General features: G+C 44.0%; 1 protein-coding gene across 4 annotated transcripts in view; it reads right to left on the bottom strand.

The window, feature by feature from the left end:
• The window catches only part of SFMBT2 (Scm like with four mbt domains 2), a 70395-nt gene that overhangs the window by 24399 nt on the left and 18908 nt on the right, over positions 1 to 27088 (bottom strand). For 2 of the 4 annotated variants that reach the window (XM_063308476.1, XM_063308477.1), the window contains exons 5-11: positions 24644 to 24732; positions 22510 to 22756; positions 18678 to 18775; positions 8327 to 8428; positions 5746 to 5893; positions 1301 to 1383; positions 148 to 295 (exon numbers count right to left, since the gene is read on the bottom strand). In XM_063308476.1, coding sequence (XP_063164546.1) covers positions 148 to 295; positions 1301 to 1383; positions 5746 to 5893; positions 8327 to 8428; positions 18678 to 18775; positions 22510 to 22756; positions 24644 to 24732 — 915 coding nt within the window. The remainder of the gene's footprint in view (positions 1 to 147; positions 296 to 1300; positions 1384 to 5745; positions 5894 to 8326; positions 8429 to 18677; positions 18776 to 22509; positions 22757 to 24643; positions 24733 to 27088) is intronic. The other 2 variants (XM_063308478.1, XM_063308479.1) reach the window with 1 other exon arrangement.

Here is a 27088-nt window from a genome sequence, read left to right as displayed (position 1 = left end):
AGAAAACTTCAAGAATTCAGCAGCAGTCAAACGGGACAGTTTTTCTCCTTTTTCAGGCCAATGCTACTTTTCTTCTGCCGAAAGTTCACCCCTCTCATAATGCCCTGCACCCACCTCAATGCCCTGCAGGCAGATTTTCTGATTTACCTTCAAAACAGAGCCACATCAGCCTGCCTTTCACAGAAGTGATGGACGCCACACAGATCTCGGCTGGATTCCGGGGGTTCACGGCCTCAAGCATCATGTTTTTCATAAAAGCTCGGCTACAGGATGCCTGAAAGGCGCCAATAGAAGACTAAAGGCAGTTTAAAAGAGGGACAGTGACTCACCCCAGTGCCCTAGATCAGTGTTTCTCAACCTTGGCCACTTTAAGAGGGGTGGACTTCAACTCCCAGAATTCCCCAGCCAGCCATCTTAAAGCATGCTGGCTGGAGAATTCTGGGAGTTGAAGTCCACCCCTCTTAAAGTGGCCAAGGTTGAGAAACACTGGCCCGGATCTTTTAAACAGGTTTGCTAGATTTATTATTCATTTCACAACCTTAAAAAATCTTTTGGGCCAAAAGGACCGTGGATCCAAGTAATCAGCACACATCCACCTCTATTGCACTCTCAGGATATACAGGACTCTGTTTAAAACCCAGGGCTGGGTCCCAGAGAAGTTAGTTGATTTCCGTGGAGATAAAACGCTCAACAGACTAAGCCCAAGCCAGGGCTTGCCTGCAGCCAGAAATGTATTACCGGCCTAAGATTCATCTGATAGAGAAGCAGAGGAGTATGGAAAATACAACGAAAGCCACCCTACCAGGATGCTCCTAACCAATCAATGAACCTAGTTTTGCCAACCCAGCTCCCAAAGCAGGGAATTCTGTAATTTTCAGGAAGCAGCCAGAAAATATTGGTCTTGCCCCATCAATCGTGCTTCTACTATAATCTCGACCCAGAAGGCTTAGTGCATAGGCAGGAAGCTACATAAACTGGAAAGGAGCATCCATTTTGCTCCCTAGCCCCCCCAATCCACCCCCACCCCAAGAGTTGGGGACTTCAGCCACTCTGGTGGGGCTGCACATGAAATGCTAATTTAATGCTTGTTCTAATTGCTTTGGGCTGCAAAACATCTAGCTACGTTTTCCTCTGGCAAATGTTTCCCTGTTGGCTTCTTCTACTCTGATGCCGAAAAATGGAAGTTCAAATCCACCCCCCCACCCACACATACACACACAATGAAGGTGTCGGATTGTTAACGGCAATGGGCATGGGACAAGGAAGATCACAATGGACTAAAAAGAAAACCAGATCTTACATTTCTGAAGCAGGACTCAGGGGCTGCCTCTGCTCCGCATTGCTTCTGGTAGTCTGCCCAGTCGAAATCTGGATTAGAATAACCTGCAGGAAATCCCAGGAGTGCAAAAAAAAAGAAGTTTTCTCTCCTTCTGTTTGTGCGACGATAGAAATGGACAGCCCAACAGCAATTTTCCCTGAAGAATAATATCCAGGAACATTTACGCCAGGCCTCCAATCGTGTTGGAATCCTTTGCTAGCTAAAGATTACGGGAATTGCATGGGCTGAGTCAATATACACAATTTAGAAGCTTTTACACATTATCCAACCCAGGCGATTTCTTGTTTAAAGTGTGGCAGTGGATGGCAACCTGAACAAGCCAGCATTCTGCCATGGCGGCAAAAAAAGTTAAATGCAGTTTTAGGCTGCATCAGCGAAAGGACAGGTTCCATATCATGGAGAGTTTTAGCTCAACTCTAATCCTTAGCTAGCTAAAGATTCTGGGAATTGCATGGGCTGAACCAATATATACGGTCACTCTCTCTCTACACATCATGCACACACAGAGCCACACAGCCAGTAGGCCTTCCAGAAGGCAGAGAAGACCCGGCTGTTCTCCCAGGCACTGGGCTGGAGTGTTAGTTGAGACCAATATAGGTGCAGCCGTGTGGTGAGTTTGTTATGGTGCCTATTGTAATTCGGTTATTTTTAACTTCTTTAGATTTGTGTTTTGAGGATGGATCTATGTCTGCCTGCCTGCCTGTCTGCCTGCCTGTCTATCTTTGTTTTTAGCTGCCAAGGGTTATGTATTTAAGATGGGCAGCCACATAAACTCTCTAAATAAATAAACATTTAAACATTATCTAAACCATGTGATTATTTAAAATGAAGCAGATTATGGCAACCTGAACGAGCCAGCATTGTCCCATGGCTGCAAAAAAGCCAAATGCCATTTTAGGCTGCCTCAACAGAAGTGTCATTTCCAAATCACAGGAAGCACTAGCTCAGCATTATTCTGCATTAACCACACTTGGAGTAGCGCTGTCCAATTCTGGGTACCCTATTTTACGAAGCTGGACAAACTGGACAAGGTTGAAAGAAAGGCATCGAGGAGGACTAGAAACTAAGTTGGGTGAAGAGAGATAGATGGGTGTGGGCATGTTTATCCTTGAGAGAAGATCAAAGGGGGATATATGAGCACTCTTCAAATATAGGAAGGAAGGAAGGAAGGAAGGAAGGAAGGAAGGAAGGAAGGAAGGAAGGAAGGAAGGAAGGAAGGAAGGAAGGAAGGAAGGAAGGAAGGAAGGAAGGAGGGAGAGGAAGGGAGGAAGGAGAGAGGAGAGGAGAAATAGAAAGAAGGGAGGGAGGGAGGGAGGAAAGAAGGAAGCAAAGGAAAGGAGAGGAAGGAAGGAAGGAAGGAAGGAAGGAAGGATTGAGACCTATTCTCTATTATTCTAGAGTGCCAGATGTAGAAGAAAGGATTTCAGTTACAAGATGCCAGACTAACTGAATGTTGGAAAAACTTTCCAGCAGAGCTGTTCCACAGCACCACCAACGACCCAGAGAGGTGATGGGCTCCCCTTGACTGCATACATTTAAACCAGGGTTTAAATCCACACATCTTAAAGTTGCAAAGGTTGAGAAACCCTGGTTTAGGCCACCTGTCCGCAATGCTTTCATTTGGATTCCTACGCTGAGCAAGGAGATGGGCTCCATCACCCCAGCGGCCACTTCCAATTCTGTGATCGTGTAACAGAAGGCTGTGTGGCCAACTGGCCATTTTGAAAAAAAGATGAACGAGGGTCTCCATGCCCCTGGCAGTGAACACCATGGCATGAAATGAAATGAAATGAGACATCCAATCACCTCTGGGCCATTTCTGAAGATGAGGTGCACCCGTGAATATTTCACTCCCCACAAAAAAGGCAGGAAAACTCAGTCCTTTTGAGATGGGGCAGAATAGGCCCAGTATTTCTTTAGAGAGCCGGAAAAAGGAGGAGGCGGCATACTGTGAATGGAAAAATCCTCCAGGAATATTATAAAAGCTGTCCTCCACAAACTGTGTGTGAAAGAGATGAGAAAGACACAGTATTTTTTAAGTCACCAGCATGTTATTCTCATACTTCTGGTTCTGCCAAATTAAGCCTTAATTCTGCCTTGCACCCCTTAGGGAAATGCTGGGCACTGTCTCCATGAAGAGATGGCTGAGCTTTGCCCATGCAGAAATTTTAAAAGCATCACATGCTCTCCGCATTTTGCTTGGGCTTCATACATTCCCACGTGTAACTTGTAACTTGCAGCCTCTCTGGTTTGGGCGGGGCGAATTGGCCCTAGAAGTGACTAGGACACTGGCCTCAGATCTCTGTCCTGAATGCCTGAGCGATCTGTTTCCAATCTCGGCACAGGCCCCCCGAATGCACACATTTAATCAATTGCAGCAGCTTGGAAATTGGGCTTGCTGGGATTAAGCCACAGCAAAAAGCAGAGGCGCCCACACGAAGCGCACAGCTTCAACATGCAAACACGCCGGTCTCCAAGCAGAGAGAAAACTGGCCCTGCTGCTGTTCATGCCTAAGGAAAAAGAAGTCTATAAATCCAGCAATCAACAATATAAATCGAGTCAACTGAGTGCTTTCATATGCTAGGAAATTAATGGATATTAATTTGCTGGCTGGCACCAAAGAAAAAAGGCCCATGCCTTTCCTCTCCTTAGGGAATCTAAACAACTCTCCTAGCGGTTTGTGTACATTAATTCCCAGCTATTAATCTACCTCAGCCAGTGTCTTGGAGTGAGTAGGAGAAATTCAGTTAGAAGCCAGCAGCCTTATCAGGCATTTGCTGATCTAATGAGGCAACCTTGATGGTTTTTGTATTGCTCTGAAGATCAAACTCTGCCTAGCAAGAAAAAGGCGGCGAACGTGCCTCTCTGCCACTCTTCTGCTATTTTAGCTTTACAGGTGGTCCTCCCTTAACAACCATTCATTTACTAACAGTTTGGACTTATGACAGTGCTGAAAAAACTGACTTATGAACTGTCCTCACACTTACAAGCGTTGCAGCATTCCAGCAGCCATGTGATCACAATTTGGGTGCTTGGTAACCGGTTCACATTTATGACTGTCGCAGCATCCTGTGGCCACATGATCACCATTTTTGACCTTCCTGGCTGGCTTCTGGCAAGCAAAATCAATGGGGAACCATGTGGCTTGCTTAACAACCACTTCGTTCGCTTAACACCTGCAGTGATTCACTTAATGACCACTGCAAAAAGGTTGTAAAATCGGGTTGGATTCGCTTAATGACCACTTCACTTAGCAACCAAAATTCTGGTCCCAATTGTGGTCATTAAGCAAGGACTACCAGTACAACAGCTGTCTAAGATAGGTAAGGCTCAAGAGAGAAAGGAACTGGGCCAGAGTTATCCAGTGAGGAATGTGGCTGGGCAGGAATTGAATGTTAAGCCATTGTAGCGTTAACCCACCATACTAACTTTGTGATGCTATATTGACTCTGAAACAGAAATACACTGGTGCTTCATAGCTGAATGGAAATTTGAACACGCAACTCCAGATGGACACACAGGGCTTGTTTCTGCTCAATCACCACGTCTCGTATGCTCCCCAGAGTTTGCAAAAACTGTGAGATTCATTGAAAGATTATTTTTGCTGGAGCTGCTGAAGGGCCACTGCTGATCTGCCACATCTAGCTATCATCTGACTGACATCTGGCGCCCTGGGATTTCCCCTAGAATTCCCTCTGACTACGTTTGCTCAAACTGAAGGCACAATTTTCAACCATTCTGAGTTGGAAACGGATAAAAGCTACAGTAAAAGCCTTATCACAATTAAAAAAACAAAAACCAATGTAGCCTGGCTGGTGTGCGTGATGTAATCCTACCCTTTTTGTAGACCTCAGCATGGGTCATTCTCAGCCAGCAGAATTGCCTATCCCTGAATTAGAAACCCACATAAAGAGACAGATGACCAGCTTGACTTATGGTGACTACACAGATGGGCCAATATTATTTTCTTGGCAGTGGAGGGAAGCGGTTTGCCTTCTTCCAACATGTTTTACCGCTTCCCAAGTCTGGTGCACCAGCCCTGAGATCCAAGTTCCAATAAGATCCGAGCCTGTTTGGGAGCTTGCATCTCTCTCAGCTCGGCCAAGCCCACTTCCAGCATTTGCAAACTGGGAGTTGGCAAAAGTAATCAGAGGAGGAAGCAGAGTGGTGTTCCTCAGCCATCCTTCCTGTCCCCCTCCATGAACCTCTGGGCACATCTGGAAAGCTGAGAGCATGTTGCAAGCACGCTTGCAAATACTACTCACAATGGAAAATGGTGGTTTTGTCGTGCCACCCACCTTTAGTCATTTAAATTTCCGTTCCTGGCCCAGCCCAGGTGGAGCAGTCCTGAAAGAACTATCCAAGCCACCCAAATCCAGACCACATCTGAACTCCCAAGACAAACCTTTGGGAGGGGTGAGATGAACTCCATTTTTAAGGCACCACTGCACGGGCATGATCCCCAGGGAATCGGCGTGGCAAAGCATCGACGTTTCGCTTGCTTCGGGACGGAGATCGTCAAGACTGACTTGCACGAAATGGTTGTTGAAAACCTACAGAGAAGCAAGGGAAGGAATGTGAATTCCTTGCAGGAAATAGCTGTCCTAGGGCACTCTTCTACTACTTGCACTACAGTTCCCATCGTTCTGGGCTGAGGTTGCCTGAATGTGGTACACTTTGACGCTGGTTTGGAATGACAGGGTTGTAATTAAAAGATCTGGAAGGCATCAAACGGGGGAAAGCTAACTTAGATGGCAAAATCTTGGAGAGGAAGAAGTCTTTAGGCAGCACGGTTTAGGGGTGCCTGAAAAAGCACCCCATTCTAGCTCAGAATCCTCACATGCAAAAACAGGTCCTGATTCACAGCCGAGGTCCAAAGGCCTGTTTTTTACTTTGCTTCCTTAACATAACATCTTATTTATTACGATGAATCTGTTTCATGATTACCAATTCACATTCAACACCAAATTCAATACATTTCACATTGTTTATGTTAACAAGAACACTACCAACAAACCTGATATGTAATTAATAAAGAAGAGTGGAAAAAAAGGCATATAACCGGACCAGGACAACTCAAACGGAAACTGACCCACTGGGTGCCTCATCTTTCATCCCTGGTGGTGGACTCAGTTGTGCCACGTCTTGCACACTTAGCCACATTCCTACTGTCCTGCCTGTACAAGTCACAAGCCTGCTGCTCCTCCAGGACTCCCTTTTTTTCACAGCTTGGAAAGTTACACTAGTAAAAGAAACGCGGTGAACGCCGAGAATGGGGAAGCGGTGGAGATAGAGATGGCGCCAAATTAAAGTTCTGTAATGAAATATTCGTAATTGGAAATTCAGGCTGAAGGATTCCTTAAAAGGGACACACCGACCAGGGCTTGTTCGGAAAACAAAAGCTTTGCTTAGGCTACGTTATGAAGCAGAAGTCACACAAGCCTAACAGCAGCCATCCTAGGGAGATGGCCCATTAACACCAACCAAAGCTGAAACCAATCTGTCAGCCTTCCCAGGTAGGCCAGACAGGAAACATGACCAGATGAGCTAATTCTGCTTTATTGTAAGGCTACATTAACAGGATCTTGCAAGTCTGAAAGGACAAATCTCCCACCATCTCTTTTTACAGCCTGAGAAGTTAGGGAGATTCCTTTCTGAGTTGCTTTCTCTGTCCATTATGCAGCTGCAGGCTCCTCCCTCTCTTATCGGATCATTCCCTAGCCAGCATCTCTCCCCCTGCCCCTGTCGCCCAAGGTCATTCCCACATACCATTACACAGTCTGAACTTCCAGGAAGGATCTGTTCTAAAAGAATCAAGATAATCTCACTCTGTCCATAGGCAGGAAGGACGGATTTCTGTTATTAAGGAACTTCAGTTGTGAGATGGTATTGTGGCTCTGCTGGAAAGGAACTTGGCCAGCTTTCTAAGAAAGGAAAACTCCAAACTCATGGTCAATAAAATCCCAGCATCTTTTGAGAAGTCCAGGTGGGACTAAAGGGGCCAGACTGGGAAGTTAGTTTGACTGAGGACATGCAAAACTCACTGATTTGGAAGTGAAAAGTTCCAGAATTCTCCCCAAATTCCTCCATGCTACTCAAGAGACAGTTTTGTGGTTTCTAGAAGTAAAGCCAGCATCTCAAGAGAAGTCTAGCCCTGAATTAGGCCTGTCTGAATGAAACAAACCTATGCTGGGCCTGGAGCACCCCTAGGAGACATCAAACCATCATGCCTTGCCTTGTCTGTGAAAGACCACCGTAAGCCTTGCATCAATTTTTTTCTACGCAAATGCAAGACAGTTATATTCTCAACCTCCACCCCTTTCCATTTTTAGCTCTACTCAGTTCAAGGTTAAAAACCTAGTTCTGAATTCTGTTACTGGGAGCATTAAAAGCGGGGAAGTTTCCCAGGGATTTTAGAGATCAGGTTGGCCCGTCCCTGATGGCCTTTCGTAAGGCCTTGAAGACTGGGTTCTGTGCCCGAGCCTGGGGTCCTGGGCATGGGATAGTGCCTGTCTCCTGGCTGTGTGAATGATTGGCTAGATAGTGCCCGGCTGCTATGTTTTATTTTTACTTTATATTGTGTATTTTACGTATTTTATGTACAGTATTTTGTTGTAAGCCGGCTGGGGGATTCTGGGAGTTGATCCACACATCTTCAAGCTGCCACGGTTGGGAAACACTGGCCTATATCAGTAAAGGAGAATTCCAGTACTTCTCCTTGTATCTGTTTCCTGGCCTGGCCTAACTCAAGGCCTGACAATCCCCCATCTACTGATTCATTAGGACTGGGTGACCTCGAGTTCCACATATTCCTTTCTGGCTCTCCTGCCATGGACTCCCATGCTCACGTTAAACTCACTTAAAGGATGGGTTGAATTTTGGAAGAAGGACTGTTAATCAACAGCGGCCTTCCCCTTTTCCCCACTGACCTCCGTTGAGCAGTACCGTTGCTGATTCATCTCTCAACCCCAGTTTGGGTTTCTCACCTTAGTTATCGTGGCAGGGCAAATTGTGCCTGGTTCTCGTCGATCCACCACTTCCAACTTCGTCCCCACTGTAAACGAATGGTTCCTCAAGTCGGCATGGTCCTGGGAAAAGCAAGTGGAGAAGTTTGCATTGCTGCCAGGTTTTTTTTCCCATACTGACGGTGGTAGCCTACTACGAGGTTTCATTTAGCGTCTTTCTCCAATTTCCTTGGGTCCCTGGATGTTTTCCTGTCATCAGATCCTTCTGCTCTCTGCTGTTTGACAAGGGAAGAGAAAGTGTATGTTTGGGGCCTCAAAGCTGACACAGTCAACTTTAGGGGACTGGAGAACTGATCATGATGTGAAGCAACAGTTCGGTCTGGAAATGGCACCAGAATTCTCCTAATAATTTTGTTTGGAAAAACTTGAGTAATTTCTGAGTTAATCTTAGGTGAGTTTGGAAGAGGTTACCCATCTTCAGCATCATACAGGCAGTCCTCACTTAACAACCATTTGTTTAGTGATGGTTTGGACTTACGACGGTGCTGAAGAAACTGATTTGTGACAAGTCCTCACACTTATGACTGTCACAGCATCCCCAAGGTCATGTGATCACGATTTGGGTGCTTGCCAACCAGTCACATTATGACCATTGCAGCATTCTGTGACCACATGATCGCCATTTTTGACCTCCTGAGCCGGCTTCTGGTGAGCAAAAGCAATGGGGAACTCCATGATTCCCTTAATGACTACATGGTTCACTTAATGCCTGTGGTGATTCACTTAACAACTGCAGCAAAAAGGCTGTAAAATCAAGTCGGATTTGCTTAATGACTGCTTTGCTTAGCAACCAAAATTCCAGTCCCAGTTGTGGTTCTTAAGTGAGGACTACCTGTATTGACTTCTGGACCAAATCTGACCAGGACCTCGTCTTGACTTTTCACCTTCATGACAACACACAGGAATTTTTTTTCCACCTCCTCTTCATTGTAAACTAAATTGTGATCTAATTTAAGGACTACCCCAAATTTCATGATCTGGATTGACTCAACAGGGCTTTCAATTTTTCTGGAGGAAGGGGAAGATATCCTATCACTGGCCCTTGCCTTGTTAACTCTTCATCTCATCCCTGATTCTTACAGGATGCCTGTGTCTTCCACTTTGGCAATGAAATGCTTTTATTATTTGTGAGTTACTAGAATGAGAGTACACAACTTTTATTTATTCTGCTAAAATAAATCACTTGTGGCTGTCCACAGACCCCTTTGGTCAAACAGTGCCTTGCTGAGTTTTCTTATGACCTCAGAATATGGCAATTCGAAAGCAAGCAAGCAACGAAAACCATGCAAGGACAGGAGATGGATCTCTAATGTTAACAAGACCCCATTGATCAACTGGTAATAGGCTTTCAGTTGCAGCAGAAAAAAGAATGGGTAAGAGAATGATGAATCATTTTGGAAAGCTAATGCAGAAAACTTGGCTTGAACAGGATAGCCCCCTTTTCAACTAACCAATTTGATTAAAGGTAAAGGTAAAGGTTTCCCTTGACATTAAGTCCAGTTGTGTCTGACTCTCGGGGGCAGTGCTCATCTCCGTTTCAAAGCTGAAGAGCCGGCGTTTGTCCATAGACACTTCCGTGGTCGTGTGGCTGGCATGACTAAATGGAACGCCGTTACCTGCCCACTTAATCTACTTACATTTGCATGTTTTTGAACTGCGAGGTTGGCAGGAGCTGGGACTAGCAACGGGAGCTCACCCCGTCACGCGGATTCGAACCGCCAACCTTCCGATTGGCAAGCTCAGCAGCTCAGCGGTTTTACCCGCAGTGCCACCACGTCCCTTTCATTTGATTAAAAGGCATAACGTTATCAGATGCTCATGAAAGTTTATGCCTTTTAATCAGATTTGTTGGAAAAGGTGTTACCTGACTCCTTCATGTTCTGCTAACATAGAGGAATGCCATTCTCCCCCTAAAGAGTAAAACAATATTTCTGCCTTTACTAATATATTTAACAAATGCTGTTCAGTAGAATTTAGAACTGCAATACAGAGAGATGGCAAAATTAACTTTTTTATTAGAGAAAGATCAACAACTACATTTATTAGCAACTGGAAACCCCTTATGGACTTTTTGCTGAAAAAAAGAGAAAAATGAACTTGTGATTTATGGGTTTGAAGATTAGAAGGGTAGATCATGGAAAGAAGGAAACTTTGATGTAACCTTAGAGAGAGAAGGTAAAATATAAATGCATCTAACGGCTGTCAAGATCAGAAGGCGCTTCTTTATAATCTTTTTTTCCCTTTTCTTTCTTTTCCCTTTCTATTTCCTTTCCTATTTCCTATTTCCTTTTCTTTTTCTATTTTCTTTTCTCCCTACTCACTATTTTCCCTTTTCCCTTTTTATATTTTTTATTATTTTTATTCTCTCTTAACGGCTTTTATTTTGTTAAAATTTCTTTAATAAAAACTATATACCAAAGAAAGAGAAAGAACTGCAATACAGAGGTAAGTATAAACACCACACACTCTTACATATTTGCACATTAACCAAGATTCTCAGCGAGAAATCTACCTGCATCTACTGTTTAATATCATATTCTCACAAGTTAATTCTGCATCTGTTCCAAACTGTATTTTTAAAACCCTTGGTTGTTTCATGCTTTTAAATACACTCTTTAGCGCTTGCTCTTTCAGATATAAATGTGGTTTTGTAAGTGAAACTAAATAAACTAAAAAAAAAAAAGGAGATTCTCGGAATTGCTGATGCAACTACCGGGCAAATATCTTAACGGAAGAAAGTGTCAGCTTGGCAGGAAAAGCATGAAACGTCTAAGGTTTTTTGTCAAGACATCCTTTGTGATGGCCAGGAGGTTCTCTCTTTCTCATTCATCCTTTTTTTAAGCAAAAGGGAAAAGCTGGACCGAGCTGAAGATTAAAATAACTAGCTGAGCTAACAAAAGCAAGGAAGAAAGGAGAGGAGAGGATGGATGAGGAGAGGGCAAGAAAGGAAACTACTGGTTTGAATTTCGTATTTGTCATTTGGAAGACCAATATGAATAAAGACCAATATGAAAAGGATGAATGTGACAATGAAAGAATAAACCACAGGGAGAGAACCATCACATACAGGTACTGATGCTGGCTCCCCCTTCCACAACCAGAGGGATTTGTGGCTCCCCCAAACCCCCGCCCCAATTAAGGAAAGGCTTGGAAATAGAGTGGGGTGCATGGAAAGATGAACAGCCATGAGAACCCCACTCCTCCAGTTGTTATGTGCAAAAGCCAAAGGCAACATTTCCCCCTCTTCTGACTGCCAGGTGTGCGGCTTAGGCATGTCGGCAACTACAAAGAAAAGCAAAACAATTTTAAAAAGGCTGAACTCCTTATAATCACCCGCAAGGTGGCATGCAGCTTTTGCCTGGAAAAAATATAAAAGAAAGCAGAGCAGGTAGATGGCTGTGTGTGCACGTGGACCAGGCCTTCCATGACCAGGAGAAGATGAGACCAGGACGGATCTGCAGAGCTGACAGATAGGAAAATGTTACCCTGGACCACGGATGGGTGGACTTCAACTCCCAGACTTCCCCAGCCAGCATGTCCACCCATTTTAAAGCCTGCTGGCTGGAGAAGTCTGGGAGTTGAAGTCCATATATCTTAGAGTGGCCCAGTTTGAAAAACACTGCCCTGGAGGGTGGAGGGTGGCAAAGCAGAAACACCAGGTGGTTCTGGTGCTGGAAAACTGGGACAAGACTGAGTTAAAAAGGAGAGAGAATAGTAAACTCTTATGTACTGATGACCAGGCAAGGCAGGAAAAAGCTGTTAGCATGGAAAAACTGCTAGCATTGCTAAGCCGTGGTGCAGTGTGGGAGGAGCGAAAAAGTAACAGCTGAGCATTCTTTTAGACTTAAAAGAAAGCGCATGGGGACCATTTTTCCCCATGTGGTTGATGTGTAAAAAGGTGATGCCTTCTCAGATGACAATATTCAAAGAAGTGAGAATAATAACTAAGCAGAATGTGTTCCAGAGTTGGGACCAGTACACATTTTTGAGGGAGTTTAATCTAAACTAAACTAAAAGTTACTAGTGGTATGCTTACCCCTGGCTGCAAACTTAAGAATTGCTCAAAACTGGAAATTTCTAGATCACGGAATCATCGGCGCGCTAAAGTAACCATTGCTTTTACGGGAAAAGTGACTGATAAAATTTGAATGCTGACATCTCAGAGCGATGGACCACATGCCACCTACAATTGAACGTTGGGACATATTGTTTGGGGCTGTTATCTTATACGCTTGCTTTTTCTACCTCGCAGAAAATGAAAAATGAGGAATAAAGTTGAAAACAAAAAGTGGGAGAGAAGAGGTTTGAATTGTTTAATTTGAAGCCTGCTGATATACCTTTGGTTAGATTTCTGTTAGCGTACGCACATATCTAGACGCTTGGTCCCTGTGCACATAAAACACTCGTAAATATGCTTTGCACTAAGCTAGCCTAGTAATAAAGATCGCTGTAATTCACTTGTTAGCTCTCTCTGTGTGTATGTGTTGGCTTCATTCTTACCCATATTCACCTCTGACAAGAAGAGAGAGGTGAAGAGATTTGGGGACCCGCAGCCTGCCTGTAGGAATACCTTCTGTCTGAGCCTGGTTGTTGGCTTGCAGACGTTTCTTGACCCAACTAGGTAACTTCATCAGTGCGAGGGAAGGTGGGGCTTGCTGCCTGTTTACACACAGTAGCTTGCCCTGCCAGTGTTGGTGGGGGTTGGTGGTTTCCTCCTCAGTGACTCCTTGATCATAGTTTTTTGCCTGATGGTTTGTCTGGTGTTGATCCCTGCTTATCTGAGCATTAGCTGCGGGAGGGAATGTGTTCTGGTCTTTTTGTTTCCTTCCTAGGTTTTTTATTGTCTCTTTTGAATGGTGTGTAAATGTGGTTTATTTCTATGTGCTTAATGTTAGCTTCTGTTTCTTGGAGTGGGTGATGGCTACATTGGGCAGGACTAATTTCTTTATATATGACATTTGGTCTAATACTGGGAAAAGCAGGAGGAAAGAGAAGATGACAACCAAGTGGATGGACTCAGCTACAGCAGTGATGGGTAAACCGTTGGAAGACCTGAAGGACCAGGCTGGGGACAGATCATCATGGAGAGCATCTATCTGTTTGGATGCTAAGAGTCAACAATGACTTGATGGCACATAATCAATCAATCAATCAATCAATCTTTCAATCAATCAATCAATTTCTATCTAGGCAAGTCATATAATCCCCAGAGAAGTCCATAATCCTGGAAAAAGTGGAAGGAAAGTGAAGAAGAGGATGACCAGCAGCAAGAGGGATGGACTCAGTTACAGCAGTGATGGGTAAACCGTTGGAAGACCTGAAGAACCAGGTTGGGGACAGATCCTCCTGGAGAACATCTATCTATGTGGTTGGTAAGACTTGACAACAACTTGATGGCACATAATCAATCAATCAATCAATCAGTCAATCAATCAATCAATCCTTAACGTTCTCTACGCTTCTAGATTTCCCAAGAGTTGAAATCCTCTGAATAACCTACACATCCAATAATCTATGAGAACTATCCTAAAAATCCACGTAGGGTTGGGAAAGGCATGTCTATGGAAAATTGCTAAATGCCACCCCAACATGAAAATGCAAAATGCCGCCCCCCTCAAGAGTTTCCTGCCTTCCAAGTCTCCAGGAAACCAGAAAAAGTCTCTAGCAGGTGCTTCCTGCCAAGACACCGATTAATCTCCATAATTTCTAAATTAAAGAAAAGCTGCTTATGGGCTTACATTGGACTCAACACTGGCGCACAGCGTTGACCAGTGGCTTTCGATATTTGTTTTGTGCACAGAGCTGAGAGATGTTACAGCAGGAGGGAAGAAAGAATGAGAGAAAAATGCTTATTGTTATTATTCAGGCAATAAGACATTTTTCTCTTCTCTTTCTTTCACATCCTGTTGTTTCAAGATGACCTCGGCATTTATGAAGTTGTAGGAAGTTTTCTATCTCTTACTGCTCTGTGGGTTTAAAGCTCGATGCTTTAACACATACCTGGAAGAGGAGGAAAAGGAGGCAGTGGGTGAAAGTGAGAGATTAGAGGCAGATTAATATTTATTGAAATTAAAATGAATTTACTTTGCACATGTATGTGGCTGCCCATCTTAGTCAAACATCTCTGGGCGGCTAACAAAGCATTAAAAAAAAAAGCAGAAACATACGTATAAAAACAATAGAAAAGACAATAAAGAACACCATGTAAAAATAATCAGTTTTTCAATCAGCCCAGGGCAAAAACACAAATATAAAGTGGGCTCCACTAATATCCTGCTCTTGAAGAGCCAAAAAAACCCCAACAGGCTATCAGGCCATCCAAACTTCGGGTGGGATGCTGTTCCACAGGACAGCACCGCTGTCAGCCTTACCATGTAGATCAGACAGGAAACATGGCCAGATGAGCTAATTCTACTTTATTGTAAGGCTGTGTTAACAGAATCTTGCAAGTCTGAAAGTACAAATCTCCCCCGTCTCCTTTATATCCTGAGAAGCTAGGGAGTGTCCCTTCTGAGCCTCTTTCTCCTTCCATTATGCAGCTGCAGGCTATGCCCTCCCTTATCTGACTGTTCCTTAGGCAGCATCTCTTTGCCCCGTCTCCCAAGGTCATTCCCATATACAGTATCATCACATCCGCCAAGAGAAAGCATGCTTTTTAGGTCCCATAAGATGACACCGTTTCACTGAAGGAACCGAGAGCCAGTTTGGTCTAGTGGTTAAGGTGCTGGGCTAGAAACCATGGGGCTGTGAGTTCTAGTCCCACCTTAGGCCTGAAACCCGGCTGGGTGACTTTGGGCCAGTCCCTCTCCCTCAGCCCAACTCAGTGCAATGTAGACCAGCTTCCTTGTGGTGCACCCCGGGCAACATGACTTGTCACAGCTAAATAGTCTACACATCTGGCTGCTGGACCTCACAAGGATTTCCCAGCAAGAAAAGCAGCATGAACACTGAACTGCTATGCCATATGATTAAAAAAAAACCTGAAGGAACCCAGAAAATGCCAGTCCTGCTGGATCTGGTGGCATGGGCAGAAACCACTGGAGACCACTGTCCTTCAAGTATCTTAATTCCATGCCATGTAGGACTTTACAAGGGGTGACTACATGATTGATGAAGCAATATACAGGCTTGCCATTTGTATAGCGGGATTCTGAGGGATAGTATAAGCCAGATTTTTTGGAAACCCTGCTCCATGGCACTTAGCATTCCGTAAGAATGTGATGGGGTTCTGCAAGAGACTAAGGGCAAAATTTACTGTTTCTTAATTGCATTTTGAGGCTATTATTATTATTATTATTATTATTATTATTATTATTATTATTGCAATATTTAAAAAATGTGTAATTTGAAAAGGAACACGATCCATCCCTAGAGCTTTCCCTCTTGATTGGTGTTTCTAGGATTTTCTGTAATAGTTTCTGCAGCCTGAAAAAGTTTGAAAGCCTCTGGTATAAGATGCCCACTATTTCCAGAGATACTTCTGGCATTCCTGTTGTGACCTATCACGCTTTGCTAGAAGTGAGATGCATGATAGGGCCAGCGCAATGGGTCCAGAGAACATTAACACCATTAGAAAAGAAATCCCTATTCTGTTCTGCACAGCTGGCATTCTTATTTCAAAGGTTATGGCTAAAGAGCTTCCTAGATCATCTTCTCTCCTTTTGATTAAGCCACCCATTAAGTATTTCTCTTCATTATCATGAGAACTAGAAACCTGATTGGACTTTTTAAGTGAACTCTAGGTTTCTAGTTCCCTATGCACTTTTTCTGAAGGATTCTGTGCCAAGGACATGCTGTGTGTGTTTCAAAGCTCAGTTTTAACTACATTGCCCTCACATGTTCCTCCAGCTGCATGCTATTCAAGAACTTTTCCTCCACTGCAGTTGGAAAATTATTAATTCCATCAGGGCAGCTTTTAATCAAAGAAGACCATTTCCAATATTGTGGCAAGGACAGTATTTTAATAATCGTAATTCCACAGCCCCCGCCACCATTGCAGGGAAGTGTTTGAAAGCCTCAACAGCAAGCCCCTGCTAATAGCAATATTGGAGGATCTTCGTAAGAACCTTGGCGATGTAATTCATTACTTGCCTCTTTTATTAAATCTGCAGAGTTTTCCATCCTGACCTAAACCTACAGGGGAGCCAGAATCCACACGCAAGAAAGCAGCAGGAGAATTAACTGCTTTCATAGCCAGTGCTAGCAAGAAACTCACATCTAAGCAAAGTCAGAAAAGGAGGAAGAAGGGACAAATAAATGGCCCTCATTGGGATAATACTGTCTCTGTGGAAGTAGCAACTATGATGGGAATGCTAACTTTTAACTAATATTTATTTATTCTTATTTTTCCACCTATCAAACGTTCACTGTGCAAGAAGTAGATTAAATATATATATGTTTAAATGGTATAAAAAAACCAGGACCTTAAGAAAAAAGGTCAAAACTCTTCTCAAAACCACCCTAAAAGGTTTAGCAAAGATTCTGTAGGTCAAAAGACGATCAACAGGAGGGCCTTCAGTTTAGTGAATTTGCACACACAAAATTACTCCTGGGCATGATGATGTTGAGGAGAGTGGGTTTTATTTTATTCATTTAAACTACTTACACCTACTTACCCTTACATAGTTCTAAGGGGCTAGAAAAGAATGAGGTGGACAGATTAGACATACAATTTTTAAATTGTTTTTTTGGGGGGTGCCTTTGAGTCAGTCTTGACTCCTGGCAACTACCTGAACAGCATCCAGCAGTTTTCTTGGCAAGATTTTCAGAAGCTGCTACCTCCTCCTCTTCCTCCTTCTCCTCCTCCTCTTCCTCCTCCTCCTTCTTCTCAGGGCTGAGAGAGAATGACTGGCCCAAGTCACCCAGCTGGCTTTCATGCCCAAGGCTGGGCTAGAATTCATGGTCTCCTGGTTTCTAGCCCAGCACCTTCACCACTAGCCCAAACTGGTTGTCACTACATGGACAAGTCCTGCAGTTTTCTAGGCAGCGTTTTTGGAAATGGTTTGCCCTGACCTCCTCCTTCTTCCCAGGGCTGAGAGAGAGGAACTGGCCCAAAGTCACACAGCCAGCTCTGTGCCTAAGGCAGGACTAGAACTCACCATCTCCTGGTTTCCACCTGGTGCCTTTAACCACTAGACCAAACTGGCTCTCAAACACACATAACCAAGCATGATTTCATCATAAGACTTATGCATGAAGCCTATCACGGGTGCCCTTTTGGCCATCCAGTCCACAGCCCCATCAATGCAAGAATCCAGATTAAAGCATCCGTGAGAGATGGACCTCCAGCTTCTGCCTGAACATCTCCAGCAAAGAGGCACCCCCTCTCTTTGGGCCCTTGGTCCCACTGTCCAGCCCCTCTTACTGCTAGGAAGGGTTCCTCCAGCATTTCCTTGGCATCTGCCTTCCTGTAAATCCACGATGCCCCGCCTTGTCTTGGGATGGCAGAGAGCAGATCTTGGCTCACCTGAATCTACACATCCAGGATCAGACAATACTGGGGCTCCAGAGAAAGAAAGGGACCCAGTTCAGACATTGCTTCTCAGAACTCCAGGGTTGGAAGGCGCCTTTGAGGACAGCAAGTCCACCCCCAGCTCAATCCAAACCGAAGCATCTCCGACAGATGGCCTCTGCTCAAACACCTCCAACAGAGGGGAGCCCACCACCTCTTTTAAGACATTGGCCTTGTTGCCATTTGCTAGTCTTTTTTCTAACATTCCTGTGGAATCTGCCTTCCTATAATTTAGGACCGTGTTTCTCAACCTTGGCCACTTTAAGACTTGTGGACTTCAACTCCCAGAATTCCCCAGCCAGCATGACTTCTGAGAGTTGAAGTCCACATGTCTTAAAGTTGCCAAGGTTGAGAAACACTAACTTAGGACATTTGTCTCTGTCCTGCATGTGCCGAGAATATAGACTGGGACTTATTCATTTACTGAACTGATTAAATATTAAATATTAATTAGCCCCCGAGTCTTCCCCCTTTCTAATTCTAGCTGTGCTGACTCAATCTGCTTGGGGGTCCACATTAAGATGGAGTTTTCCCTTTTGGGCTGGCATAAGAAGAGCAGAAATGGCTTCAAGACTCAGCCTGTGGATTTTGCATCCTCAGCCGCACATTTAAAATGGAACAAGGGCCAAGGAAGGTGTGTGTGTGTAAAATAAAGCCTTAAAAAGGAATAGCTGCCATTCCTGATGCTAAATCCTCCCTTGCTAGATTCAGACCTGGTAAGAAAAGGAGGAGAGCTGTTTAAATGGCTTGAAGAAGGAATGAGGGTTTATTAAGAAGGGGTAAGGGTTTATTAAGGTTTACCTTAAACACTTCCATGGGAAGGGAACGCTTTCCTGCCTCGGTCAGAGCTGTGTCCAGGGCCGTCCGCCATTCAGATGCAGTCTTCAGAGAAGAGATTTCTGCAGTAAAAGCATCTGATTAAGCAACATGCGTGCATTCAGTGATCCTGCATGTAGATATTACATCTTTATGATACATATTTGCCCTTTTCATAAATGTATAACCACTGCCCCGATATAAAGCCTCCTTTGAACTGAAATAAGTCAGTTGAGCTTAACTCCTGATGGGTAAATCCATCTTGTTCTCTTGGCAACAGTATGGAGCGGTTTGCCATTGCTTTCGTCCAAGGGGTTTCTTTTTTACTTCCCACTCTAGCCAACGACCCTGAAATTACTTAGTGGTCTCCCATCCAAGTACTACCTCGGTTTGGCTATATTTGTTTTTAGGGATCACTGAAGAGTGGCTAGATGCTCCTACCAAACTGGACTTTGGCCTAATAAAAGTCCTTAGAGTCACCACACAGCTTTGCCTGGCCTCTGCTCAATACTTCTTTCTTTTTTTCTTCAACTGTTTATATGGCTTTTTTGGGGGGGAAAATCCTGCAGGCATGTAAAAAAGGGGTGGAGCTTTGAACATGCGGTGAAGCTGCCATCTTGACTGTTCCTGACCTCCCCTGCAGGTACCCCTGGTAGCTCAAAAGCTTTGCCAAGAGATACCCAAAATAAATGGTCAAACGTTATGAGAGAGCAAAAACTGAAGCCTCCTTCAGGGGAGAAATAAAATGGAGAAATTGCAAAGTTGAGCTGAAGGCACTTCCGAGGAATTCTTCTGCCCTGTTTTGAACTTAATGCAAATTTTCGGAGAATATTTTCTCCAAGGGACCCGCAGACATGCTTAGATGGCTCCACTGCTGAGTTAGCTATCCTTATTCCCTCTTGCCTAAGGTTTGCATATTTATTTTCTAATCATATTTATCTTTTATTAGTGATTTTTATATTTTTTATACTGATGTGCTGTTTTTATTGGATTGTAAGCCGCCCAGAGTTGCTTTTCTGCAACATGGGCAGCTATGCAAATTTGATGAATAAATCCCATAAGTAGAATCGGTTTTCTTAGCCTAGCCCGAAGAATCCTTGGGAGAAGCTTGAAATATTTATTTATTATTATTTCAAGCTTCTCCCAAGGATTCTTCGGGCTAGGCTAAGAAAACCGATTCTACTTATGGGATTTTCTGAAGTTTTTAAGCAATTCACAGTAGGTTTTTAGCAAAACTAGCTGTTTGCATGGAGCAAAGTGAGTTCAGACAAAAATCTTTCTCCTGGCCACTCTCTTTAGCCCTGTTTACACCGTCATTCCTCCAAGCCACTTCCAGAAAGGATCATGATGGGAAAGAGAAGGGGTTATTTGATTTGACAAAGTCTGGCTCAACCAATTTAATTGTTAATGAAGACAAAAAGCTCAGACACCTGGCGCTTTGCCCTAAATGCACTTCCATTGTATCATGTTGGCTTTTTTGCAGCCTCTCTGAAATTCTGAAAGCACAGCCCATTTAGTGAGAAAAACAGGGGAACCCTCAGCTCCCCCCTTACTCTGGTGGGTTTAAAGAATCATCCTTTTTCTCATGCAACAGAGACTTGAACTGCAATTATTCTGAGGCATGCTTGGGAGACGTTCTTCAAAACGGCACTAAATGACAATTCCCAGATTATTTGCAGAGCAGCACCGAGGTGACACAAGGCCTTTTGCCCTGAAAAGCTGGAAAAAAAATGATGATGAAGTTATGCTCTAGGATTATTTATTTATCTGGTAGAGAAAAGGGCTACTATATTGCTGCCCACTCTTTACTTCTTGAAAGGATTTCAAAAAGTTCCTACAGTGGGGATGGTTTTTTTTTCTTTGTCAACTTGATGGAGAAGCTGGCAATCAACAATGAAAGGGGCCAAAAATGAAGAGATGCTCCAAAGCCTAGAATTCAGGTTTTCTTGGCACAACAAAAATTAAAAACACTTAAACTCAATCAATAAAAGTAGAATTATCATCTGAGTAAACTATACTTTTCCATTTTGTGCATCCAACGTACTTCTCTGAGCAACCCAAGGTGTACCTAAAGTGACTCCCTTTTAGGGCTGTAGCATTTTGGATTCAAAAGGTGGCGTGGAGTGCGGGAACAGGTGTGTGCCACCTGTTTGCAACACTTTCAAGCAGGATCCTGCTTTATGGTGCTAAAGATGGGTGCTACACTTGGGCACTGAAAAAACTTTTGGGAAGAAAATTGATGGTATATTTTCACAGCAGACATCTAGCTAAATTTAAGCAGGAAAGGTTCCCTTATATACAACATACAGTATTTTACAGCAAGGCAAGCTAAGACACTTAGAATGTAGTTTTTGAAGAAAAAGGGAAACTGTTTAAAAATTAATCAAACAGAAATGGCAATAATCACAAATGTCAAAAGCATATTAGAGGGGATATATTGAACGGATATGGTTTGTTGTTAACTTCATATAAATTTTGCTAAAGCCTACGGTTGCAAATAAATGATATATATACACAAAGTAGCAATTAGTGGCTGGGGAAAAAAAGGAAGGGGGGAAGAGAGATGGGGGCTACTAGAATGCTTTTTCCTATTTCTTTTCTTTTTCCATTAAAAAACACTTTTTTCTATCTTGTTATAATCATGTATTTCATATCTCATCTCATCTCAATGTTCTCTAGGCCTTCTATTGTTTCTCATTGTTTTAGGTAAACTACAGGTAGTCCTCACTTAACAACCACAATAAGGACCGGAAAACTGGTTGTTAAGCAGCACGGTCATTAAGTGAGTCACCACATGACTAGACCCAATTTTACAACCATTTTTATAATGGTCATTAAGTGAATTACAGGTCATTAAGCAAATCCAGCTTCTTCAATGGACGCTTTTTGCCAAAAACTGACCAAAAAGGTAGCAAATTGCAATCACGTGATCAAAGGATGCTGCAACCGGTCGTAAACACTAGCTGGCTGCCAAGTGCCCAAATTATGATCATGTAACTGTGGGGGTGGTGTGACATTTTGCGGCAGTCCTAAGTGTGAGTACAGATCATAAAGCACTTTTTCTGAGGCCATCATAATTTCAGACCATCATTGAACGAATGGTTGTTAAGTGAGGACTACCTGTAAACCTATTTGAAATTTGCCAGAAAACAAAAGGAAAACACACCACCATGAAGTTTGGTGGGACAATCCTGCAAAGCTCTGGGGCCATATCAAAATTGGGGAGAGTAGCACATGCAGCCTGTGGGTAGGTTGCCCATTTGCTGCACCAGTCTGCTGTCAAAAATAGGAAAAAGGAAACTTCACAAAGCAAAGACACAGACATAAGGCGGTCCTTTGAAATAAGGTTAGGAAAAGTAAAGGCTCCCTTGAGCCAAGCTCATCTCTTGATGACCACAAGGAGGCATCCATCTGGTCCTTCCAGGAAAACGTACAGCCCTAGGACGATGCTCATCCCTCAAAGAACCCACTAAGTCCAATCCTGTTTAACCTTTCGAGATCAGCCAAAGGCCTCCAGGTGTTCTCACCTGTGGCAACCTCAAATGAAGACTCCTCCGAGCCAAGCTTGGCTTCTTTTGACTTCATAGACACATCCAGGTGTTTTCTTTGCAACCACGGTCTTTTTCTATGGTGGAGTGGATTTTGTTTTGTTTTTCTTTGTTTGTTTCTGCATTCCCAATCTAGCTGGGGATTTCCTTCGTCTCCTCTCCAAGGACTACCCACTTCTGATCTTGCTTAGCTTTCCCCAAGACCCAAGATGAGCCAAATTACGTTAACACCATGGATGGATGGATGGATGGATGGAACTTTCTGTTACCTGCAGGTGGGTCCAGCTGGTATTTATTCTCTTGACACCAGCCAACTGGTCGAAGTCTACAGTCCAAGTAAAACAGCCACTGGTCATAGGAGTCTGTTTCGTCCAATCCTGCATAGCGAAGGCGCAATCTTCCGCCAATGTTCTCAACCACGCTAACTACCCAGAACTGAAAGGGACTCTGGACGTCTTGCAGCTCTATTAAGGAATCAACCGTAATGAGGTCTACAGCATTTTTCCCTCGCAGAGGCTGTTTGAATAGAAGCAAAACTCCTTATTTTAAACTTTATTGAACATCTCCTCACAGCAATAGTCCTAGGTCAGTGTTTCCCAACCTTGGCAACTTGAAGATGCGTGGACTTCAACTCCCAGAATTCCCCAGCCAGCAATGCTGGCTGGGGAATTCTGGGAATTGAAGTCCACGCATCTTCAAGTTGCCAAGGTTGGGAAACACTGACCTAGAAGATCACTAATTTCCCTCTACCACCCTTCAGGGGGAACATTTTTCTCCTATTCCTCCATGCTACACTTACCACCCCCTTCTCCTTCTCATTTTAATCCTATTATGCATTCCTTGCAGGAAAACTAAAGAAGAACCAATGAACCATTCCATTCATTTCCAAAATGACTCCTTGGGAAGGGAGGGCGGTGGATTCCTACGACTTTTGCTTATTTAAAAATAAAGGAAGTATAAAGAATTTAGCAAAAAGGGGGGCATTTCTTTTTTAAAGTTTGCATTTCCAAGCTCACAGGTACACAGAAATAGACAGATTACAGTTTTGTCTGCAGAGAGAGCCTGCCCTTAATACTTAAGGAATGCTTGATGGCACGCAATAAGAGGCGGTCTTCCCCAAATATCCTGGTCCTGATCCAAAAAGGCCCAGGTGAAAAGAAAGTATCTCCTAGCGCAGACATTACATCAGCAGAAAAGTTGTGGTAGAGTCCTTCCCTGAGATTCTAAGCCCCGGCCACTTTTTTGCAAGCTAGCCAATCTGCACAATCAGCTGGCCAGCAGGGACAGGATCACACCCAATGCCACAGGGTATGTGACGCTAGCCTCTGGGCTTTCAGAAGAGGACCGAGTGGATTCCCAAGGGATCAGAAAACATCCTAGCACTCCAATGGCAGAACCCATGGCTGTTTTGCCAAAACAACCCTTCGGTTTCCAAAACAAGCCACAAGGACATCGTAAGCACATGAGAACTGCCCTGGCAGATCAGACTTAATGTCCACCTAGTTAAAGCTTGAGCTACTAGGAAGTTACAAGGACAGCATAACGGGTCTTTCCTAAATTTAGAATTTTAGTCCCCATGGAACACAGCCACTGACAGGTCTCCCCTTCAACAAACAAGGGAGGACCATTTTTCCGGGCTAGAGCATGTTAATTTCAGGATTAATTTCTGGCATCTGTCATTAAAAATCTTTAATTAGCAAGAGTTGAGATAGACTACCATCAAAGACCTTGGAGATCTACACTCAGCAAGATGGATAACACAGGCTGAGAAATTAAGATTCTGGGCTCTTCACTGGTCCAATTCCATTCTAAACCTTCCAAGTCCTCTACCATTTCTCTATTTTGTATTGGGGTACTCTGCAATTGAATGATGCCCCCCCCATAAATTGTAAGGGGAGGAATTTGAATTGGGACCAAAGTACAAGAAAACTGACTTCTATCCCCATGAAGATTCTGACCCAGATGGAGATGCAATCTTCTTATTCAGGCTTAAAAAAACAAAGACCACCTCTGCATTGCACACTTATACTTGTGATTCCTCTTCTACCTTAAGCGTGTGGGGTAAAGATCCTAACTCTGAAGTGCTGAACAAGGAAAGGAGTACCTACATTCATAGATTCAAGAAAGCAGAAGAACTGAATGTCCTGAATTAAGGAAATCCCCACCTATTTCCTTCCACCCATCTCTGTCTCTGCACTCCAGTAAGCCTGAGGTATCTTCGGTTAGGAATCAGATGGTAGTTAGAAAAGGATCTGTCTCAAATTAATACAGGCAAATATTTCATACTTTATTTTCTGCTGGGTGTGAAACAGGAAGCTGCAAGCCACTTCACACTCTTACCTAAAAGGCTATTCTACTATAAACTCAGCAGCACTCCAGAAGAGACAGTAAGTCAATACATACGCCTTCTAGCAGATTTGCAGGCGCTGTTCGCGAGCCCGTCAAATCACGGATGAGAAACTCCGTCCAGTCCGAGTATTTCTCTTTGATAGCTTGAAAATACAAGATGAAGGTGTGATTACTTGAAGGATGAGGCTCTTGGTCCTTGATAGCCTCTTACTTCACGGGCAGATCCAACACGGCCCAACCTTCCCTGGCTGAAGCACGCATCCGTCCCTTGAGCGGCCTCTAAAAGTGAAGCGCCCAAGGCGACAACCGAACTGAATTTAAAATTAAAATGTAATTTGAAGTGAATTTAAACTGAATTTAGTTTAAAATCAACAGGCCATTTGCTTCAATTGCAGTGAATGGGATGACTTGCCGTAAAAAAGGGAAAGTCTCCTTGAGTTGAGCTCCTGGTAACTTGAGGACAGATTTCTTGGCAGCAGTAAAGACATCCTGGCATTTCTCTAAACAGGACCCACCTGCTTGCCTGCCCAGCCCAGGTGTTATCACCTATGGGACAAAGGTTAAAACACCCGAGGACTTCATGGACCACTTCCAGAAGGTGTCCAGAAGTAGCGCTGTGGAAGCAATGATCAGAATTCACTCCTGGGGTTGGGAGCCTCCTTCAGCAGCCTCTGCCATTCCCTCAATGGGGCTATCACTGGAGCCACCGCTGTCAAAGGAGAGCTCTGAGCCTGCATCTCATGCACACCCAGGTCCAGTACTGGCCGCTTGGTGGAGGCCACCCTTGTCCAGACAGAGTGGAAGTGAGTGCAACCCCCTTCAGTTCTGCCGGTGACCCCCATGGCTTGAGAAGCCCTGTCCTAAGGAATAATTCTGCGACATCGCTTGGTTGCCACTGCTCCCGTACAGTATTGCAAACGGCACGCTCAGCCCGAGTAGATGGGCTATGTTAATGCTAGTTAACAGGCAGAACAAGGACCTAAATCAGGGCTTCCCCAACTTTTTCCTTCACATTACCCCAAACTGCTTATCAGGAAGTCCTTTTCACCCAATGCAGGTAAAACACTTTAAATCAATTTAAATGTCCCTGTTGTGATTGGACAATGGGTTGGTGCGTACTTTTACCCAGTTTGGGTAATTTACAATTTGGATAATTCAAAGGCTATACCAGAATCTGTCTCAGAAATCTGCTTGTTTGTTTTCCCTCTGCAAAAGCAGGTCCTGATTCTCCATCCTGTTCTCAGGATGCCTGATGGTTCTTTTCTAACTTCTCTCGGTCCTGCTTCTAAGCTACCCTGAATGTTGTAGAAAGTGGAGGGGGCTATTGCTGGCAGTGACATTGGTTGTTACACCTCAGTTTGAAGCCCGCTTGGCTTTCCACCCACCCTGCTAGTCTACTAAGGCTTCAAGGCATGGAAGCATCTTGGGGAACGCAAGGTCTGATGACCTCTTGAGCTACTCACATGTCTGGAGGACTTGTGAATAGTCGCCATGGTTGAGAAAGACTGCTTTAGATTCGTGAAGGGTTCTCTGCTTTCCCCAACAGTCTTCTCTTCTTCAGGTGAAGCAGACTCCGTTCCTTAACCATTCCTCATAGGACATGGCGAATAGCTTCCTCCCCATCCTGGTAATCAGACCTATCCAACAAGCCCAGATTGCTCCCCATTGTTGAAGATTGCCTATGCTGACTGATTAGGGAGCCTGGCTTTGCAATGTCTTCTCCAAGGAAGGTCACTTATCCCTCATCCCAAATCTTTGGGGTATCTTCTAAAGGTCCTTCTTAGTTGCCGTCTGAGAATTGCCCTGTTTCCCCAGCTCGGCCCAAATGGATCCAATGATTTCCTTAACCCAGTGGATTACAAAATAAATCTCTCCATTCACCAATGGGGTGGGGGGAAACGGGCAATTTTCACCAAATGATACAACCCACACACAGCCCTCAGTGGTTTAACTGTAATAGAGGCCAGAGAAAACAGAAAAGGACTTGTTGGCAAAATGCAATATAGTGCGCGCACATGCACACACGCTGACGCCCCCCAAACCAAGCCTCAAGCTTGCCTGGAAAAGTTGATAAAATTAGCCGCATTTAAGCTCATCAACACATTTCAGCTGTTTCTTTTTTGACTAGCTCGTGGGCCACCGAAAAGCCCCTGTGTTAGCACAGAATTGGTATTCATTAAATCTTCCATAAACTTCCACTCAGCATTTCAGCATGGTCACAATATTATTTAGAAATGGTTATGAGCCATTAACTGGCTCCTTGCCGCTTGATGCCAACTGTACGTTTTCTTGCTATTGTTTGCTTCACCCACAGGTTATTTAGAGGTTGCTAGGATACCAGGAGCATTTCGACACCCCCAAAAATGGAGCTTTCAAAAGCCCCAGAGGGAACGCAGCACATTTCATAACAGAAATCGAGGCCAGTCCACACTTCAATATGACGGCGTAGAATCACACATTTTAAATGGAAGACGCAAGTCTAATGAAACACAGTGGAAG

Source organism: Candoia aspera, chromosome 7 (genome assembly GCF_035149785.1).
Source record: "Candoia aspera isolate rCanAsp1 chromosome 7, rCanAsp1.hap2, whole genome shotgun sequence".
Lineage (NCBI taxonomy): Eukaryota > Metazoa > Chordata > Lepidosauria > Squamata > Boidae > Candoia > Candoia aspera.
The sequence above is the reverse complement of the archived record's forward strand: the minus strand, read 5'-3'. Positions and strand labels throughout refer to the sequence as shown.